Here is a 22,770-nt window from a genome sequence, read left to right as displayed (position 1 = left end):
AGCCAGCGTTTAAGTGAGAGAAAACACAACCCCCTCCACATTTGTGGCATTACATTTAAATCCAGAATACCAAATCAAAGGAATTGTGCAAGCTCACAGCATTTTTAGAAACGTCATGCTTTATTCCAGATATATCCACATACAACAAGCCATTTGTTCCAAGCAAGTACCACACTTGGAATTTCCATGTTACAGCTCTCATCCAATTCATTTTGATCAGCTCACAAGCACCAGGAACTTGAAATTCACTGAAGCAGAGAATGCTTAAGTGTGTGTGTTTACCACATCCTCTCAAATATAACCTTTCTTACCTCCTAATGAACTAGTAGTCGTAGGTATAGTTGCTACTGCTGCTGCCACTGCTGAAGACTGAGAGGCACCAGTGCTTGCTGCTTGAGGGGGTTCAGCCACAGCCTGATTTTCTCCGGGTATACCCTAAAGCCACAGTTCACATAATTACCTACAGAATGCTAAAAGATACTTGTTTTACTGCATGTATTATTTAGTTTTCAGAACAAAGGAAAAAACACTAATGCTTTCACTGCAAATACAAAGCAAGATGCTCTGATAGGTATGCATTTACAACTGGAAGAGAATACTGTGAAAAGATAATTTTTCTTTTTTACAAGAAAAATATGGGGTTTGTATAGCGAGGTAGTAAAGCATGCACTGCATCAGTTTAAAATATATTTTACTCGATAAACAAATACTTGCTTTGAATCCTATTCTAAGATATTTGATATGAGTGAAAAAGTTAAACTAAATGTACTGTTACAATATGTTGTAGTGTTATGAAAATAAAGTTACATTACAGTAACAGAACTGTAGTACACAGTCCTAACAGTGAGATTATAGATGCCGTACAATCTGGCAAGAAATTAAGAAGAGATATAAGAACATGGCTCCTTGGACCCCTTCCCTCAACGCAACAGTGTGACAACTGTCATTTACTGTATCTTAAGTGTGAAAAGGCCTGTATGTTATCAAATTTTAGCAGTTAAAAAAAACCAGTTAATGTGCATTTTGTTTATTTTCCATGTGCAGGCAACTTTACATAGGAACTAATTGCTCAGGGGGATGGAACTGACAAATCTCAAAAAGAGCAATTATAGTAAATTAAAATGTGGGTTATACAACCGAGACAGACCTTACTCTATTACCTTTCTCCTGCATGGGAATCCTTGAAAATTCCCACCCTAACCATGCTTTCCCCACTGTCACTGAACTCCTGCACCAAATCTGTCCTTTCCATCCTCCTCCCTGAAGCCTAGAAACTTAGGCAGCCTGGCACGGGACAGACACCAAGAAAGACTCCTATATGACTACAAGCCCTGCCAGTGCTGGCAAGGGAACCCAAAAGAGGCAGACTCCACAAAGCAGTAAACCTCCTGATATACACAAGGAAACGGTGGGGGGAGCTATGTTAAACCCAGCCCCAAAGGGGCAAGACTATGCAAGATCCTCTATCTCACAACCCTCATTTTCCAGGGCATCAAAAAATTCCATTCTTCTACAGTCTTCCAGCATATTCAATCCAGATAAGTCTGAGAAGGCAGCAGCACTAGTATAACTGAACCTATTTCACCTGCCTCAAATGAAGAAGGCACCCTTCAGTTTGGGAACCAAAAAACATAAGGAACAGGGTGGGTGGAAATCATCACAGAACTTCAGTGTAACCAGACAATAAAGAGGTTTGGCAAACCTACCATAGAAATCACTGGTAGTAATGTAGATTAAAAGTCCTGCTATAACATGTTCTTCACATGATACGTTTATTACTATAGCTGAACAAAAAGGACAAATACACAGCTAATATAAAGGCCACATCTAGAAAGGGAGAACTGGACAGTGCTCCAGGCAAAAGTTTGCCTTACCTGTGAGATAAGCATATCAAGGTATAAATCACCTAATCATCAAGTCCACGTTTAAGCCACTCAGAGGAATAAATGCGAGTTTTCCCGGTCACGCGCTCCATTACCATTATACGGCTTGTCAAGGAAAATTCCATTCATGACATAATTCTGAGGTAACTCTCTCTTATCAGTGCCTTACAGAGCACTGGTTGGATACCTTTTCCCATCAAATCAGCCATTTCTGGGAATCTAAGTATAATGTAGGAACTTGGGTTGATCTTATGAAATTACTGGTTGATTTCACCTGTTCACAGGCATATGTTGTCACTGAAATCTCTGCCCTGATGAAACAGCATATGCTTGTTTAAACCTTAAGTTTGCTCTTGAATGGAAGCCGTATGGAAACTAGTCCAACCAAGTTTACTTAGAGATGGCTTGTCATCTTGAACATCATTTTAACTCTTAAATACAACCCTGAAATATCAGTCTCCAAATAACCGAGACTGTGTACAACTATAATTAGAAGAGACTAGTGAGGTGTATGCACCTTGTTCACACAGCTATCCAACAGAATAAAGCTTGATACCAATTCACATACCATTAATTTTGAATGTAAACATTGCTTGGACAGCAAAAAGGCCATTTTTGCCTTATGGTGGATTAAACAATTGTTTACTGTTTAACTGAGCACCAGAGCAGTTTTTAGCTGACACTGTTCTCCACAGGGTAACAATCACATCAGGCCCAGCCCAAGGAATGTACACATCTAGAACAGAACAGTTCCAGTTGGAAGGGACCTACAACGATCATATAGTCCAACTGCCTGACCACTCCAGGGCTGACCAGAAGTTAAAAGCATGTTATTAAGGGCGTTGTTCAAATGCCTCAAACACTGACAGTCATAGGGCATCAACCACCTCTTTCGGAAGCCTGTTCAGTGTTTGACTACCCTCGCGGTAAAGAAATGTTTCCTAAAAATTTCCAAACTAAGAGGTGTGGGAATAAATGAGATTGTGTTTTACTTTGACGAGATACAGCTGTGCCCTTGAGGCTTGTTACAGGTTCGCAGGAATGCAGCTGTGGCCTTGAGGCTTGTTACAAACAAGTTTGTGAAACTTAGAGGCAGAAAAATAAGGATGAGATTGGATACATCCCTGAAAGAGGAATTCGCGTGCACCAACTTGAAGAACCAATAAGTAACACTGAAGAGACGCGTGGACGTAAGACAGTAACCAATGAAATAAGTTTTGCTTGCTCGTGAACACTAGATCATGTTATAAAAGGGATAGATTGTAAAAACAAAGGGTCTTCGCTTGTCTTCGCCTGAACTCATATGCGGAGTCCATGTCTCATTCCCTTCAAAGAGGCTGCAACCAATGGTCTGGTTGTTGGAGAAAAGACAGAACTCCTTCCTAATTAAGGGTTAGAAATCCTTGGGTCAAAAAGAGATCTGAATCTAAATGCCTCCAAAGATGAGTCTGGGGCATAGAAAAACAAACAGAATCTTTTGGAATTGAGACCTCTGACCATGACCACAGCTCAAGGACCTATAATTACATTTAGATCCTCAGTCATGAAGCCATGAAAACTGAACAGCTTGTCATCTGAACCATGGACAACAAGTGGAATCTTCAGGACTCATTTAAGTAACAGCTATGCTTTAAGCATAGATATTCTCCTGACATTTTCTTTCCAACTCTTTACTTCAGTGTACTGATTCTTTAAACCAGGACAGTGGTACACTCACAGCTCTCAACACCTTAACCCTACCCTGCAGATTATATAAAAGATGACACTGACAATGGTTTGGAGGCAACTAAAGTAGAGGGTCAAAGAACAGTGTCATCAGTGAACGAGTATTAACTAAAGAGAAGCTTTTTTGATGCAGAAGGATGGTAAGGAACATATTTAGACAGCAGCAAACCAAGGACAGTTAGAAAGACCATTTGCAGCAACACAATTCTTCTAGGACAATACAAGTCTGCCAGCTAATATGGTCTCTAAGAGCAAGACTGTTCCTCCCTGCTCCCTTTTCCAGCAGGAAGAAGAACAAAGAAAAGATATTCTCAGTAAAGGATAACATGAAACAGAAAGGGACCAGCTTATATAACAGAAGGACCCATTTCAAACACAGGACCTACTGAAGGAGTAGAAACGAACTGCTCAGACCAGTCAGGTCTATTTGGCAGACATGCCGTGTGTTGAACTCCGTCGTAGGGATGCTCCATTCCTGAACAGAAATAAGCTAGAGCAGGGAAATACCCGACTGAGTACACAAGCACTGCACATTGTACATGTACATTGTACGTGCCACACTGGCACACGCACAGCAAGCCCAACACTTAAAGGAGGCACCGGATTTATGGCATATGTACAGACTAAATGAACAGTAAAATCAACATTTTTAAGGCATGAAAAACAAAACGTTTGAGATTCCAGACTTAGAGCAGACAGATGGGAGCTACCGCATTCGCCCTTAGGGCAAGACAATATTCGTCACTTTTTGTTGGCCTAATAGGAGATGAGAACTGAACTTTTTATATTTCTGTACCCAAAACATTTGTGGTCTATTTAAAAACCGCAGGTTACAAAGTCTTGGGATCATTAATATAAGTAGCAAGCATGGCCATGACTTGTAGTTGTAACTACTGAAGAAAAACTTCATTAACAAAAGGAAAGTTTTGTAACCGGAGGTAAATATGCCAGTTTTCTTATCAATCTATCAGAAATTCAATCTGCATGTATTTTGCAAGGACTGGTTCAAGATACCTGGCTTCAAGATTTTAATAAAGTTCAGATTTGGAACAAGGAAAAACCACATAAGGGAAAAAATGGTATGCTAGAGTGAAAACTAAACACACCAGGAATACTGATTAAGCAACAAGCTCCCAGGCAGATTCTCTGGTGGTTACAATTCAACTGTCAGATTAAGGTATACAATGAGAAGTAATCCAAAAAGCCCCTAAAACAACTCAGGAGATTTCCATTAAAGTGAAGCTACTCTTCTATTTCCTCTCACACCAATGAAGTTTGTTTCACCCTTCAAATTATATTTATCAAATGAGAAACTGTTTCTTCTCCAAAACACTGCTTAAATTAAAACACCAGTTAAATTAAATACACTTCAAAAAACTCTCAAACCTTTCTGTTTGGAAAGTATATTATTAAGAACACTGTGCATTATTAGTAAAAGCAATGAACTGGAACTTAAAAAAATGCCTTTGTGACGTTATAGATACTAATACAAAAATAGAGCCAATGCTATCACTAAGATGTGAAACAAGATCATTCCTTGAGCCAGCCACTGGCAGTTGAAACTACCACTCTAACTGGACATACTTTACACACATATTCATACAAATCAACAAAGAATAAAAATAAAGAAGTGATAGAGGTATTCGGGGATGACTTCAGTATTTCCTGCAACACGTTATAATCCTCAAAATCTGCATCTGCTTCCAGATGCTCTGCTTAGAGGTACTGTTCCGCTATGAACATGTATTACTCTCACTGATTGAATAATATTCAAAATAACAAGTAAATCAAAGTTTAAATTATTCTTTAGTAAGAACACAATAAAACGTGAAAGAACAAGGTCTAGGTAAAATGAACTGCTCACCATTAAAAGGTATTCCACCGCTCTGTCAGGATTGTTGAAGCTGGCCCTCAGCGCCGCAATTACTTGCTCTCGTTCATAGCCCATTGACATGATCTCAGTCACCATATTCTCATAGGACTGACCTGTCACTAGAAGTAACATGACCACCATTTTAAGGAATAAGGCAAAAAAGGCACAAAAAAGTTTCAATGGATAAATTTCATTTCCACCCAAATTTGAGTCGTTCATTGAAGAGTAAAGAATAACTCATATTAAACTTGCCATGGCTCTGTTGCTTTAACTCCAAATATATTCTGCTTGTTTCATTATGCATTTGATTGGAATAATAGAGGGTAATGAACACAATGCAAACTTCTATTGAAAAAAGCAGCATTTGTGATACTTCGTCATAATTGAAATAATATTCCCTCTCTATGCTTACACCTAAGGTCAAGGGCATCCTCACACCCAATATTCAATTCCTGATGTAATCAAGGGAAGTCTCCTGCAGTGTAGGCTTGGAAATTAAACTTTCTAGGCAGAAATCTGCCTGTCAAACTGTTAGCCATTGAGTTTTTTCCAAATAAAGACTTTACACTATGCTGTGGTTAGACAGATGACAAATAGTTATGACCAAATTACAACTGTATATTGCTACATGCTGGTGATGATGATCAAAGTAATTTAATCAACTTAACATGGACCAACTCAAGTCAGGCAGAAGACTTAAAGTTATACCTAGGAAGGTCACTCAAGACCTCAATGAGGGTTTGTGAGAACAAGTTATCGCATTTAATTCATGTATATTTGACTAGACATTCATCACATCAAATCCCCCACCTCTTACAGCATAAATGGACTAAAACTGGCCCAAACCTGCAGCCATCAAGACAAAAGGGTATATACACTACATATGGAAAAATTTAAGGATAACTGATCACTACACTAATGGTATCGTATGGAAAATTATTATCTCTTTTCATAATTCATTTTATTTCCCCTCCTTAAAAGCAGACAGCAGGTTTAACAATTCAAAGAAATAACTATTCTATTATAAATTGTAATTAAGCAACATCTTAAAGGTTATCTTCCCAAGCAAAAACAGGAAAAAAAAAAAAACAAAAACAAACCCAGGCATTAAAATACCATCTCCTTCCTTGGATAAAGGTATTCCTGATCTCAGCGGAACCCTACTACTGACTCTGTAATACTAGTAACTTAGTGGCAGAAAAGTTAAATAATTGACAGTCACCATAAAAAACAACAGATTAAAAAATATAGAGGAAACAAATACTGCTAGAGCTACTCTGTTAAGAAAAGTAAGTCACAATTAAAAGAACCAAAGAAAACAACAAGTTTTATTCCCATAGGAAGAAGGTGTTTAACTTAAGCCAACACTAACACAATCACATTGCTTGATTTTTAAAGAACACTTCTAAATAATCAGTGGGCTGAGGGCAATATACTCAAGAACAAATAATAAAACAGCCCTAGCCCAAGGATACTTGTGCATTATCCATAAATATAAATAATGGATTTACAACCCTTGACTAATTTGAGTATTTATCATTCATAATTCAAAATAATTGTGCCAAACCTGAGTTTAAGGAATGGTAAGTTGTTCACATACAACTACAAGATCAATCATTTTACATCTACCTTTATTTTTTCAAAGACATTAAAAAAAAAAATCACCTAAACTTCACTCTAAAGATACATATTTCTGTACATATCTTCAGAGAAGCAAAAAAGCCAAGCCAACAATTGTCCCAGTACAGTTATTTTGCTGAACTTACTACTCATGTTCTTCTTACACAGCACTAGTTTACTACTATTGCTAACAAACTAATCAAGGTAAACAGCAGACAGAACGCTTTTTGATCTAATTAGTTACTATGTGAACATTTCTGTAGTGCTCTTTCAATATAAGCTAGGTAGAGACTAGAACAGTATGAGATTTGGTACAGAAAAAAAAAAAGATGCAAGAAGATTGACTTGCTCTGGACAGACTGCTACCGAAGCCATAATTAAAAGCCAAAGGAGGAAACAATTACTGCGATTTTAGGCACATGTACTCCATATACACACTACTTACACAAGTTGTCCAAAAGTAAGACCAAGAATAATAACTCAGGAATTGCACACCAGCAATGATGTAGAGTCAGGACTATCTCTACATACTGCTACTGGGAATGTGTGTAAGGTCAATGCTGAACTGATTCTGCTCTTTGCTTTTGTCTTTCAAATATCATTTTAAAGCTGGATTAACTTTCAAATCCAGTTCATCACACTCCCCACAATAATTCTTGTCGCATGCCCTAAAGAAAGCTTAGGATGCTCTGGTGAAAGATATGGTTGCACAGGAACTGCAAGACATGCAGATCTTCATGTAGCACACAAAGCCACATCGGTTTTCAGTCAGCGTATCTAACTGAAAACAAAAGCAATTCAGTAGAAACCAATCCCTGTTTTTGAAGTGAAGTCAATTATCTTCAGACAATGTAATTGGGAAGCCACAGTAAGAACACACCTAGGATCCTACTTAGGGGGTAAAAACAAACGACATGAATTTGTGCAAGCAAATTCCTTTTAAGACAGTTTCAAAAGAAAAAAATCCACAGAGTTCATGCCTATTGCCATTGAAATTTTTTTAGCATATAACCCTTGCAGTATGCTTACCCAGGAAGTTACACTCAATGCCTGTTATTTCCAAACTGTTAGGGACACATGGGTTTACTGTATCATATACCAATGAAAGAACTTTCATATAAAATGGATAGTGAGGTGATGCTCCCCTGTTACATTGAAAGGAGATTTTTTTTTTTTTTCAATTCTGAAGATAACTGAATCAAGACCACCACCTTAATTAAACTTGTTGGTCATTATTGTTAACATGAGTATTTGTGATGACCACATCTCGGCCACTAGTGTGTAATGAATGGCTAATGAAGCCTGCAGCACCTTTGGTAGCAGCAGTCACTTTAAAAATGTAACAGAACTTGACTGGTTGTCTCCTACAGTACCTATCAGCTATTTGAGCTCATTAATTTCTTCAGCCTACAACAGTATGTCATATCATGACACCGAAGCTGCAGTTAGACAGACTAAACCTGGTGGCTACCACCAATACACATAAAACATTACTACTGCTCCTAAATCACCTTGGGCTGTTTAATCACAACACCTGCCTCCAACATATCCACACACCCCCAGACAAAAATGTAAGTGAAACTCTTCAATTAGTTTAACTTTTTATACCAAGTTGCAGCTTAATGTTTACAGAGATACGACAAAATAAAAAACCTACCTCCCCCTTATTTCTGTGCCTTAATTTGCTACACTCTGAAAAAAAAAAAATCCCCTCCAAAAAATTTAAGTAGGAGTAAGGAGTCGTGGGTTTGCCTAGTAATTTCCTAGCTACCAGAGTCGGCATAAATTAGGGGCAGAACTTCCTATTGGTTTTCACCCTGTTTATTCCACTGAGAAATAAGACACTTAAACTGTCAAAAGAAAAGGGAATTGACTATAAGTATATGGCAGCATTCATTCCTCAACCCAGATAGCATTAGATTTGGTGAATTTATCTAATCTAAATGTGTCAAAAGACAGTACTGTCAAAGCTGGAACAAGTGACTAATAAAGGCAGCCATTTTATCAGACCTGCACACTGGGAAGCAAAGGTGAAAAGAAAAGCGTATACATATTTACGTCCAGTCTTCTATTCAAGAGAAATTAAGGCAAACGGGGAAAAAACCAGGAATGATAAAGATCTTCCTTTTACACAATAAAAATATATGAAGTGAAATATTCTTCAGTAAAGAAGTTCTTGATGCTGGTTCTAAGACACCAACTTCAGGTCTTGGAGAAGAGTACTTTGATTATAACTTTAACAATGACAGATACAGAAGAGAATGTCAACATCTGCTAATCCGTCATTTGTTTCTGCTGCACCAAAATAACGTCTACATTAAAAAAACACTCCACTTACCAAGTGCACTTATAGCATCCTCAAAAAGATTTGATCGAGATGTATCACCTGTTGTACTGTAAGATGAAGACAAGTGCAATGGTAATTACAAAACTTTGGAAAACTTCCTGTTTTTCAAAAAAAGCAGCAGCAGCCGTAACTCTAATAGCCCCTTTTTTTTCTAAAAAACCAACAAAGCTTGCCAACGAGCTCTCTTTCGGTCTTATGGTGAGACCAGATTCTACAAACTTACAATGCTACCATTTTTAACACAAGGCCAACCTTCCCCCCTACCCCCCAATAGTTTGTCTCTTGCCCATCTGCTCAGGGATTAGCCATCTGCTTGCTTGAATACTTTAAAGGGTGGGAGAAAAAGGTGGATTTTCAAAAGCACACAGCAGTCTCACTAACTGCTTCCCCATAGTCACAGGCTTCACCTCAATGAGGACCCAAGGAGGTCAGTAGCAAGCACTTACTAAAATCTCAGTATCCTACTTTCCCAGGAATATAAACTGTTAACATTTGCAATTACTCCATCTCAAGTTATCAAAGCTGTGAAATTACAGGATTTAAGGCTCATCTCCATGAACACCAAGGAACACAGAGGCACACTGCCAGGCAGAGGAACCCCAGTTAACTCAGTCAGAGCCAAGGGTGCCCCTTTCCTGGCTCCTTCCAGGGCTGCAACTTACAAGCATCAGCCCCTTGGTCTCACGGTGACACCCCTGATGAGTCAACAGGAGAGGCTCTCCAGGTCTCCTTACAGATCCAAGGGCATTACTGCCTACAGGGTGGTGCGGCTCACCACAGGGTGCCAGGAAAAAAGCATCTGGGGATTGTGCAAGACTTATTATGGGATATCTAGGGGAAGAACCAAAGGCACGGAAGGGAAGCATCAAGGCACCCTACAGATGAAAAACATGAGCAAACAGAGTGAAAAGAGAAGAAAAAGGGCCAGTCACATGTTAACAGCACTTGCCTGACCATGTCCTGCCCCTGATCACCAGTCCATCCTGCCTTCTAATTAAATTCCATTTCTAACTATTTTTCACGCGGGGGGGGGGGGTGTCTCTAACCTACATGCATGTGTCTGTATGGACGTCTACGTGCCCACCACTGGACAGGGAATCATAAGTCACAGGGATCCACACATCTGTGGAGCCAGCAACTGCAAAGATCAGACACTGCAGAGGTCTCAGCACCAGCAACTGGAGAAAGGGCCACAGGGGTCCATGTGACTGGGGCAACTGAAGATACTAGAGTGCATGCGTATTCTGCGTGGATGCATATGTTGGTGTGTGTGTAATCACCAGCAAGCATCAAGCTTGACTACAGTGAGTAGGGTAAGACGCTTGAGTGCTGTGTATTGAATGGCTGTAAGTCAGAGGCGGCTGCTAGAGAGACCGGAGGATCTGAAAGAGGAGCTGCTGAACGACTGTAACGTCTGGGAGTCAGCTAGTGGTAAGGTCATAGGCCTCAACCGGCTAGTGAAGAGACCTGTTCGCGTGTCCGTGAATGAGGCAACTGGGAGACCAGGGGATCTACGGACTAGCTACCAGGTTCAGTGCATGTCTACAGCCAGTTCCTGGATGGATCCTCTGTGTGAGTGCGCGTGCGTATGTGTGCAAATGGAATCTGTGTGTCAGAGACTGGAGCAGGGTTGCAGGGCTCAGGCAGTCACATGCCCAGGTACCAAAAACTTGGGAGGCTGGGAGATCCAGGGGCCAGCTATCGGAACAGACTGTCTAAGGTCAGCTACTGGAGAAATTCTTATTGTTCATTTGTATGTTTGTACATACGTATTTTGTGCTAGTGGGCTTTGCCCCAAGTAGCCAGAGGGGAACAGGATGCGACTGCTGGTGTTGTATACTTGCTTGAGTGCTGGTTTTTTCCTGCCTGTGTTGACCTATGCAGCCAGCCACATATATAGATATATACATATTGCATGCATGTACTGGGAATACATGTTCAATCTTGATGCTTGATAGACCTAAGGACATGGAGCTGCAGCAGCCTCACATCTATCAGGCTACCAGAGTCACCAACTCCTATCAGCAAGTGAAAGATCATCAGATTAATCTGATTCAGTTTTCAGAAGATGCCACTAAAAATCTAACAAGGAATTTACAGAAATGCATCTTTTTATGTAAGAAAAAATTTGTTCCAACAAGAATGCTTCACTAGTATCTATCACTAGTAAGATTTACAACTAAAAAAGATCAAAGGCGAAACAGGACACCAGCTTGCCTGGCCATGGCTCAATAAATCTTCACCAGCCTTAGTAATTTAACTTCTAAAGAAAATCAGAAACAAGCAGTACTCACTGAAATCAAGGCAGGTGGTAACTACAATGTATTTGTTAAATTATTCTGTTGCTTCCTGTTAAGTATGTACACTGAGGGTCCCTTATTGCAGTTTTACAACACTGTAATCTGTACATGGAAAATCTGGAAAGCACTGTTTCAGTATCAAAGATTTAATCTAATCTTTGGACCTGCTGGACAAACTGAGCAGCAAAAAACCCCACGCATTAACATTAAAAAAAAATTCCAAGTTATTCGACTGACAAATGAAGCTTCATTTGTATTCCATTTTAAAAAGATGTCCATTTCTCAGAATTGCAAAATTAAATCATCAATTAGGGTATTTAGTGCAAGAAATTTGTGATGATATTTTCAAGATATTAGGCAATTGCAAGTTTTCTTTCCTTATCATCAAATTAATATTTGATGGTGTTTAAATACAACCACTTCAAAAATTAATGTCTTGTGCACCAGTATTCACATAAGTAACACACAAATAATTGAAAACCAGTGTATGAAAAATGAAGACTTGATGCTATGCAGCGCTTCAAGGGCCATTAAATTACAGTTAACAACATTTTTATCCCATGCAATACTTAAGCAACTTAAAATGAGCAAAAAAAGTCTACGGTATACAACAGGGATGAAAACTCTAACTTCCATTTGATTTTCTTAAACGTAGAGAATTGAGGTTAAAAGCTATCCCAACTCCCACAACTACCTGCAGATGGGCCAAGAAGCATTCAGAACAAATAAGCTTGTAGCTTTAAAACATTACATGATTAACAGAAATACTATATTCTACATTTTGGAAGAAAAAGCTCTTTCCAGATATTAAGAGACTCTTACAGCAATAAAGAACTTACGGTTCAAATCTAACCAACATGATTCAAAATACAATCAGAGGTCTATGAACAGGACAGGACACCGCTCTGAAGTCTTTAAGAGCTTTGTGAACAGTGGATCCCCACGCAGGCGAATATCCTCAGTCTGAAAAGAAACTTGTGCCACAGTAACTCTGAAATGCCTAATGGGAGCACAAGTCCTATGTCATTTAACTCTCCACTCTACAGGTTTAGTCCCAAGACCACACTTCCCACAGGAGAAGGTGTAAACGGGGAGGGGCACTTCTTACCATCAGTAGTGTTCTATTTGAGCCAGAGACTGAAGTTACAGTTAAGAAAGAAGAAAAATTATGTAGAACAGAGAAGAATGATTGGACTAACACTGTAATGGAAAATTCAACTTAAAATCAAAACTAGAAGCAACAAAAATGGATGGGGAAGCCGTTTTTGGAGGGTCATTCATACCTGTCAGTTGATGGTGGGCTGACAGCAGCTGGTGCCTCAGGTGGTTTTTCTGGTGGCTTCTCTTCTTTAGGAGCACTCACAGGTGCAGATTCACAAGCAACTGCATCTGGTGCTGGTGGTGGAGGGACAGGAGCTGGCACAGGGGCAGCAGCAGGGATTGGTGCAGTGACTGGTGTGGCAGCTGCAGTTGTCGAGCTAATAGTGGTAGTAGCATTTGACTGCTGAGTCGCTCCAGCTGCTGCTTTGGGCTGTAGGAGGACAACAGAATTCAGACACAGCACGAAGCTCCTAAACCCATGCCTTCTATAGTCAACACATTGATTAAGTTCTGTTAAGACCATTTGTGTTTGACATTTACATCAAGCATAACATTAAAACATTGCAAGACATTAAATCTATAAAGCCTTTTATTGTGTTTAAACAGGCCGCTGATAGTGTCACTAAAGTACTTATTTAGACACCTAAGTGGTCTCCCTATTTGAGTATTGAAGTGAAATGCAAAGATAGGATCTAAATATTTATAGACTGCAATACCCTAAACGTGAAACTAATCTTCTATTTTACAAAAGTGCATTTTTCAGAAGAAACTAAAACAGTTGTCAAAAGACATCTGACAAGCATAACAAGCATAAGGTTTTCTCACCACTCAAATTTGGAAAAAAGTGATAAAGACAGAAATCACATTTCATTATAAATGCTATTTGCTGGAAAATGAGATGCTACAAAATTTAAACTTAACCTGCAACAAGTTTTACTTACGCACTCTACACATTCAAAGCACTACATAAATAACATTTCACATACTTGAGTTCTGTAGTGAGCACCAAAAATCCAGCAGAATCAAGGACTACCAAATCTACAGCAACAAATTTAGAGTGGGTAATACCTGCCTGTAATTGTGATTTAATCTTCACATCTCTATTGGAAAAATTAATTTTGCTTGGATGCAGTATTAATCCCATTAAATAGAAATTACACTTCTCAGAATGCATGTAACTTCCAGCTAAGGTACCCAATTACGTTTTTGAAAGCTGTATCACTATAGTCCCTTACCCACGAATATCCTTAAGGACTGAAAAGGCTGACCCTCACCTCTGCTTTACCAAGAGAAATAGTTGAACTTTAACAAAACATAGCTACTTATTCAAGGTGAATCACTTTCAGACAATGTTTGCTTAAACTAGGAAAAATGTATTTCCTTCTCTTGTCTGAAAGGAAAGGAGAGGTTGAGAATGAATAGCTTCCAACATGACGGGCAGAACAAGGAAATTTTAAGAAGCATTCAAAGAAAAATGCTGAAACACGTCTGAGCATCAGACAAAGTTACTGGTTATGCTTAAGTGGCAGGGCATGTCTTACCCAGAAAAGAATCAAGGAAAGGGAAACTGAGCTTAAAGACCTAGCGAAAAGACCGTAACACTGAAGAACTGCCCAACTCGAAAACATAGGTCCTTTAATATAAGAAGGTATTACATTTAGCAGTTCTCCATGCATTTAGCAGTTCTCCATGGAGGTCTGTGTTTCTTCTGCTATAAAGAAAATGAAAGCTGTACTCTGAAATCCCATCCGCACCCATTTTTTTTTTTACTGATAAATGCCTCTTCTCCAAGCAAACCACAGACTAGAACACTGTTTGTTCAGGAAAACAGCAGTAACAGTTATTTTCAAACAGAGAATCTAATGAGCCAATACCAGACAGAAGTGAAAGGCAACTAAATGTAGGTTTTCTTTGTCAGAAGGAGGACCTCTAACTCCAAAATTAACTTCATATGTCAAGACAGAGATGAAGTCAGTTTTATCGAGATCTCAAGGGTCTGTCTGGAATGCCTAGAAAAATCAGTGGCTTCATTCCCGGAAGCAATCTGGCAACTGGTTAAGAGGAGAGATACTTCAAATGCATGTCACAGTCATTCCCTTTAATTTGTCCTTGCAGTCATTCAAAACTCACAGGTTTGTTGATTGGCATATGTATCCCTTCTCTACTGATTTAAGCTGTTGAGCTTGACAAAAGAAACAGCCATGAGTTTTGAAAAGCAACACAGCAAGACTGGAAGAGCTCTGTACAGAGGATTTAGTAACAAACTATCTAGGTTCCCTTCTTCCTTCTAATAGTATTACTGGAAAAACAACACAGAGAGACAAGAAAGAAGAAACAGCAAAATCAGCCACTGGCAAATTTTTTCTTTGATGTAAACAGTCAGCACATAACATCCACAATGATCAGCATAGGCAAACTAGGACTGTGAAAGCAGTATTTTGTATTTATTTCCACAAGCATTTATTTTTACTGTTGACCAAAACTTTCACATGATCAAATTCCACTGGTTTTAAGGATAGGCACATAAAATCACTCATCACAATGAAAAAAAGAATGAAATGAATGCAATTTCCTTTTCAAAAATAATGACTACTCACTTTTGTCACCATAACCACCACAAAGTTCTTCTCATCTATTTTGTATTCTTTAAGAGCAGTATCGTCATTAAGGATTTTACCTGGCAAATTAAACAGATACAAATTAAGAAGTTATTTAACAGATCATTAGATGATCTTGGGATTCCCTCATATAAACACAATTCCAAAAAACCCCATAAAAACACATTTTATGCAGATTTATAAACATTAATAACTCTACAAAAAGTGTTTTGGCTATTAAGCTTTGGCAGTAGAGCTACAAGTAATCTTCCTCCCATGATGTTCACAGTCCTAGTTAGCTTGAAGGGTGTTGCCATAAGTGTTGAAGATGCTTCAAATCATTTAAAACAGAAGCGTTAAATCTAAAGAAAGATTTACTGGACCTTTAACAAATACACAAGTAATGTAGAGGAATTTTTAGCATACAATAAGCTTAACTGAATAACTTATGCCTGCTTACACACTCCAGACACAGTAAGAAAATTACTTCCTGCTTATCTTCTGTTTGCACTTCAGATGTCATGAACTATCTACAGTTCCCTGCCACAGACTAAGTTTATATGCATTAGATAAGTTTGTGACTTTGCAACTTTAACAATTTGTTCTTAAATGAAGGCTAAAGCATGAGAAAAACCTAGAACTATTCCATATCCTGCTACCTTGACAGGAGGATGGGAAAAAGAAAAATCAACAGACAAAACCAGAAATATTTGTTTGTTATACTACCACTTTTGATGTTTCATAAGCAGAGATGGCACTGTGGCAAAGTAGATCTACCTCACATAGCAGAGATGGTACTGTGGCAAAGTAGATCTACCTCACATGTACAAGAACTCAGAAACATACTAAATCACATAGGTTTTTTTTTTAGGATAAGCTGATTTAGAGGCAGTACCACAAATCAGAAAATTAAGTCTGTATTTCAGTGAGTTTTATAGCACCTACTTCTACTACAGAATTTTCAGGAAATATTTTTTGATTTTAATCGATTCATTTTCTGAAGATATGCCAAGGACTGCTTCCCTATTTCAAGAGGAAAATACACATTTTCATAACCATTCTCAGTGCTAGTAGAATATACCACTTAACTGCAACTAGCAGGACACCTCCTTCTCCTGGTGATTGCAAGGAAATCAAGCAACGCATATGCGCTATGGCACTTGGCACACAAACGAGGTGGCACTGTCCTACTCTCTACTGGTTCGGCAGTCTTGCAGGTCAAATACTCAAGAACTTATTATATGTACTGTAGTAGTAATAATACCTGTAGCAGATGGTGCAGCATCTGACTCTGAACCTACATAGGTTTACTTAAAATTTTCTGGTTTATAGGCACTTTGGGGAAGGAGCTTGCACAACATATATGTGCAGACATCCTCTCTTCTCAGGACACACCACTCTCAGGGTTTCTAGACTTTACCCTAATAGAGATGACAACACAACAGATCTACCTCACTGCTGATTACCATAACCTTTTTTTTTTAAAAAATTGCAAGCATTTTTAATAATAAATGGTATACCTTTAATCAGGTTCAGTTAGGATATCACTTTGCTTTACCAAACTATGAAAATTCTAAAGCTCATTTTAATCAAAGTAAAAATGTCATCAATACGCCCTTGTTGTATCTCTTGTCCAAGAAAAATATACAATCAATCTTTGGATGGTCTCCTATTCTGCATCTTTTTTCCTACATTTCCTAGTGCTTGTGAGGATTATACAATGCTGCAGATAAACTCTGGCTTCTGAAAATTCTCCAGCCACATCACATAATCTTCCACAACCCTTGATTTTTTTTAATCACAGAAACATATTAAGCATGTCATGCAATTATACATATCGCACAAAGCCTTCTACCTTGTTCATATTTCTTTATTATACATGTGACTCACCTTCATGTTCTTGATGTGCATTCCATTCACTGAAGTACAAGGGACATAAAACTTGCTAAGAAACATAGTCCTGAGGAGTCTGTACAAACATGAAGAGACTCCCAACTACTCTTCCAATAGCATCTTTCTATTGTGATCAGTGGCTTTAGCTTATTAGAGGTGAAAAAACAATACTGTTTACAAAGCAGTACACTGAAGAAGTAAAAAGACCAAAGTTTCTTTCAAGCATGGTTTGAGAAGAAAAAGCACTAGAAGGGGTATTGGAATAGAAATTTTTAAGTTCTGACATGAAGTGAGAATCTGTGTATTAATGCCAGAATGAACCAGCCAGGTAGAAAACAGTAAAAAAATATTGCCAAAAAAAATTTAAACTATGTTAGTTCAAATAAAGTAACTTCATGTCTTTATCTGACATTAGCCTACTTTTTGCTAGCACATAATACATGTTTCTAATGACAAAGCTTAAAAGTATTGAAATTACCTTTGTATAGCAAGGATTTGGTGGTGGGTTTCTTTTGTTAATACAAAAGAATCTGATTTTTAATTCTCTGAGTGATACAGGAGTGCTTCAGCTATACACAGCATAAACTGAACAAAAGACAAGAATTAATCCAGAAGATGCATTGTGATCTGCTTAAATCCTGATTTCTTGTACAAAAAGCTATTTTTACTTCACCTAGCATACCCCACCCCAGACTAAAGCTGTTAGCGTATCATGCTATAAGAGCAAAGATAAAACCAGACACCCATGTATTAAAACCTGAAAAATTCTGATTCAAAATTAAGAGTTCCCTTTGACAATGAGGTTTGTCGTTGGTTTGGTTTTGTGTTTGTTTTTTTTTTAACCTGTTTGCATTTCAGTACTTATAATCTTTAGAAGACTTAACATTCACATCAAAGTCAAAGAAGAACATAAAAAATAACATAGCTTCAGATACAGTATCTTCAGAATACCCATTACCTGCATAAATTAGTTTTTGGCCAGCTACTGGAAAAGCATCTTTCCCCCTTTCTGATTCAATCTTCTCTTTCAGTGCCTTCACCTAAAGCACAGAAACAGTTTTAATGAAAAAAAAAGAAGTTTCATAATACAAACCCAATTAAGTACACTTTGTTCTAAGTTTTAAATACTAAAAAGTAGTTTTGTCACATCTTGACCATGTCAAGTACATCAGTCTTTCAAAGATGTCATTGTAACCACTTGCAGAGCAATGTATTCCCTTCCCAAATAATCTCTCGTGCTTAATCAAACTAGATAAGTAATTTCTCCATGAAAAGTCTTTAAGTACAAGTTTACAACACAGCAAAAAATTGAGAAATTTGGGCAAAAAATGCTTTCATCTACTGACCCATTTCACCTCCCTGTTCCTTCTCTGAATGCAGAGGGTACACATGCTATATATAGCTGATGGCTTTCTTCATCATAATGACTCTTCAGAGAATGCCTGTGTTTTTGGTAAGGTCACCATGAGATTTGATTTAACTCACCAACATGACTTGAAGCCTTGATATGCAAAGACTTGTGCAAACTGTCCAGTTGTTCATTTTATAGATGCAGTTTTCAACTCTTTCCCCTCCCCCATAATTTTTGGATCTTTGCGTAGCAATTTTAAGCCTACACATGGAAGCATTTTGCCTTATTTACTTGCTTATGCAGTCCACACTTTCAGAGCACCACATAAAACAGCTCAAGTGACACTGTGTTAGATGTCATGTATCAGAATGCTCGTATTCTCCAGAAAGACTGCATAACGCTATCCTGAGGAGATAAAGGATGATCCTGTAGAAGCATTTCTGTACTGATACATTTGAAATCATGTTTTAAGACAAACTGCTTGGATACAAACATTCATTCTTCTTGCTTCCTGACAGACACTCCCAATATATGTAAAAAAGGACAACCAATCTGTTACGAATTTATTACTATGAACTAACCCCATCTTCTGAAGTTTTTTTTCCTTAATATTTGTAAGCTTTTTTCATGAAATGCTGCAATTGAGATGCATATACCTACCTATTTAACGACTAAGCATGTGAAAATGTGTTTATCTCGACAGCTTAACTGGACTGGCAACTACTTGTGCCACAGGTAGCTGTAGTAATACTATTTTTTTGTTCATTTTTAAAGCTGTAGCTCACTGTCAGGGTTGTTCAAGTAGTAAATAAACCGCAACAGTAGTTTCAGCTGCTAAGTATTTACTGAGAGGTTGAGCTTTGTGATTCTCAGCATAATTAAAATCTGTCATCCACTTCACATGCCAGTCATGCTTCCTGGCGTCACTTTATTCTTCTGTTAATGATGTCTTAGACCTTTGTGTAACCTTTCCCCTCATTGGTCCACTCATTTCTTCTCCTTCTTCTGCTCAGATTTTATTTCCATGTTTCCTCATCCATCTCTTTACCAAGCTAATCCTTTCAGTTTGGATGTTTGGTCCAAAACAGACAAACCAAACTTGAACCCTCACAAAGGAGCTGCATCTTTTCACCAGTACACATAAAAAGGACTGTTTGTTTTACCAGGCTTCATGACCCAGCAAAGGAGGCCAGCAGAATCAAACGCCTTCTCTAAGCTTACACCTGATGAAGGTGTAACATGAATTCCTCCCCAATTACTATTTAAGGCTGGAAGTCACTCACCTCCCTCCACCTGCTGGCCACGCTTCTTTTGATGCAGCCCAGGATATGGTTGGCCTTCTGGGCTGCAAGCGCACATTGTCGGCTCATGTCCAGCTTTTCATCCACCAGGACCCCCAAATCCTTCTCTGCAGGGCTGCTCTCAACCCCTTCATCCCCTAGCCTGTGTTGATACCAGGGTTTGCCCTGACCTGGGTGCAGGGCCTTGCACTTGGCGTTGCTGAAACTCATGAGGCTCACATGGGCCCACTTCTCAAGCTTGTCCAGGTCCCTCTGGATGCCATCCTGTCCCTCAGGCGTGTCTACTGCACCGCTCAGCTTGGTGTCATCTGCAAACTTGCTGAGCATGCACTTGATCCCGCTATGTCATTGATGAAGATACTGAACAGCACTAGTCCCAATACACACCCCTGAAGGACACCACTTATCAGTGATCTCCATCTGGACATTGAGCCATCCACTCTCTGGATGCGACCATCCAACCAATTCCTTATCCACCAAACACTCTACCCATCAAATCCACATCTCTCCAATTTAGAGAGAAGGATATTGTGGGGGACCGTGTCAAAGGCCTTACAGAAGTCGAGATACATGACATCCGTAGCTCTTCCCTTGTCCACTGATGTAGTCACTCCATCATAGAAGGCCACTAGGTTGGTCAGGCAAGACTTGCCCTTGGTGAAGCCATGCTGGCTGTCTCAAATCACTTCCCTGTCCTCCATGTGCCTTAGCATAGCTTCTAGAAGGATCTGTTCCATGATCTTCCCGGGCACAGAGGTGCAGCTGACAGGTCAGTAGTTCCCAGGGTCCTCCTTTCTACCCTTCTTAAAAATGGGTGCAATGCTTCCCTTTTTCCAGTCACCAGGGACTTCTCCTCACTGCCATGACTTTTCAAATATCATGGAGAGTGGCTTGGCAACTACATCAGCCACCTCCCTCGGGACTCCGGCATGCATCTCATCAGGTCCCACAGACTTATGTATGTGCAGGTTCCTCTGGTCGTCATGAATCTGATCTTCTCTTACAGTGGGAGGGACTTTGCTCCTCCAGTCCCCATCTTGTGGTCCATCCACTTGAGAGGTGTGAGAAGACAGGTTGCCAGTGAAGAATGAGGCAAGAGTTGTTGAGTACCTCAGCCTTCTCCTTGCCCGTTGCTACCAGTTTGCCAGTAGTGTTCAGGGCAGGGCGGGTGGGGAGGGGGTGTACACTTTCTTTGACTTTCATTTTCTGGCTGACATACCTGTAGAAGCTGGGAGGGAGCACAGCCAGGACACCTGATTCAGACTGGCCAAAGAGCTACTCCATACTATATGACGTCATGCTTAGTATATAAACTGGGGGGAGTTGGCCAAGGAACAGCGATTGCTGCTTGGGGACAGGCTGGGCATTGGTTGGCTGGTGATGAGCAACTGTATCGTGCAACATTTGCTTTGTTTATTACTATTATATTATTGTTGTTATTATTATTACTACTATTACTACTATTTTATTTTATTTTATTTCAATTATTAAACTGTTCTTATCTCAACCCATGAGTTTTCTCACTTTTACCCTTCCAGTTCTCTGCCCCATCCCACCAGGGTGGGGGGGTGAGCAAGCAGCTGTGTGGTGCTTAGTTGCTGGCTGGGGTTAAACCACAACAGTCCTTTTTGGGGCACAATGTGGGGCAAGAAGGGTTTGAGATAATAACAGATTAAGCAGAGTGTATTAAGGAATTTGTATCTGTTAATAGTTGCTGGTCACAATATTGATTCATCTGTTGTCGACATTAGTCTACCTGATCTGCACCATGCTCGTTTTTGCTGTACGTGTTAGAGATCGGTGTTGGTTTTTGCAGTTTGCTGTGCTCTGCAGTGACTAGTGATGCTTTGCCTGGGAGATTTGTTATTAAAACACTGGCCTTGAGCATTATCTGGTATCTGGGTTTTGTACTGAAGCCATTACGGTACTTTGGGTACCACCTCATGGAGACAATTAGCAATTATACCTCTTCCTCTGACAGGTTTTTTAATGGAGGAAATACAGAATGGCACCTTCGTTGCTTTCTTGTATGATATTTCCTCCTTCATTACAACAGTCTTTCAGCATCTTGAACATCCTTGGGTAGTTAAGATACATCTATTGCTATTTCTTGGGAATATTGTTTTAGTTTTGTCCAAAATTAATAAGCAGTTTAAAATATTATCCAGAGATCTTCCCCAAGGCTGGACAGTTATGAGTGGCAGCATATGAAGCAGCCTGAGCTGCTTCAGAAGTGGTTGGTACTGAAGCACAGCCCCTCCTGGCACCCCGACCGCCGGTGCTGGGCTGGATGTTCAAAGGGAGGATTCCCTGAACACATCATGCAACTGATGCTACATGGAGTAAGTGGGTCACACTGATCACACAACGGGCTCTAATACGAAACCCCAGTCACCCAGGAATCTTGGAAGTGGTCATGGACTGGCCAGAAGGCAAAGATTTCGGAATACTGCCGGAGGAGGAGGTGACGCATGCTGAGGAGGCCCCACCGTATAATAAACCACCAGAAAGCGAGAAGCAATATGCCCTGTTCACTGATAGGTCCTGTCATCTTGTGGGGAAGCGTCGGAGGTGGAAAGCTGCTATATGGAGACCTGGAATGAGGAGTTGCAGAAACGGCTGAAGGAGAAGGTGAATCGAGTCAGTTTGCAGAGGTGAAAGCCATCCAGCTGGCTTTAGATATTGCTGAATGAGAAAAGTGGCCAGTGCTGTATCTCTATACTGACTCACGGATGGTGGCAAATGCCCTGTGGGGGTGGTTACAGCAATGGAAGCAGAG

General features: G+C 39.5%; 1 protein-coding gene across 12 annotated transcripts in view; it reads right to left on the bottom strand.

Annotated features, from left to right (window-relative positions):
* Positions 1-22,770, bottom strand: part of RAD23B (RAD23 nucleotide excision repair protein B) — a 42,460-nt gene that overhangs the window by 4,699 nt on the left and 14,991 nt on the right. For 5 of the 12 annotated variants that reach the window (XM_087741219.1, XM_087741218.1, XM_087741221.1 and 2 more), the window contains 6 exons: positions 18,298-18,379; positions 15,447-15,526; positions 13,032-13,279; positions 9,440-9,495; positions 5,473-5,600; positions 312-435 (listed from right to left, as the gene is read on the bottom strand). In XM_087741219.1, the coding sequence (XP_087597345.1) occupies positions 312-435; positions 5,473-5,600; positions 9,440-9,495; positions 13,032-13,279; positions 15,447-15,526; positions 18,298-18,379 (718 nt within the window). Of the gene's footprint in view, positions 1-311; positions 436-5,472; positions 5,601-9,439; positions 9,496-13,031; positions 13,280-15,446; positions 15,536-17,336; positions 17,486-17,817; positions 17,925-18,295; positions 18,380-22,770 lie in introns of all 12 variants that reach the window. The other 7 variants (XM_087741225.1, XM_087741223.1, XM_087741227.1 and 4 more) reach the window with 4 other exon arrangements.

The sequence above is a fragment of the Nipponia nippon genome, unplaced genomic scaffold (genome assembly GCF_047370975.1).
Source record: "Nipponia nippon isolate SJK-2023a ecotype South Korea unplaced genomic scaffold, ASM4737097v1 scaffold_8, whole genome shotgun sequence".
Lineage (NCBI taxonomy): Eukaryota > Metazoa > Chordata > Aves > Pelecaniformes > Threskiornithidae > Nipponia > Nipponia nippon.
The sequence above is the reverse complement of the archived record's forward strand: the minus strand, read 5'-3'. Positions and strand labels throughout refer to the sequence as shown.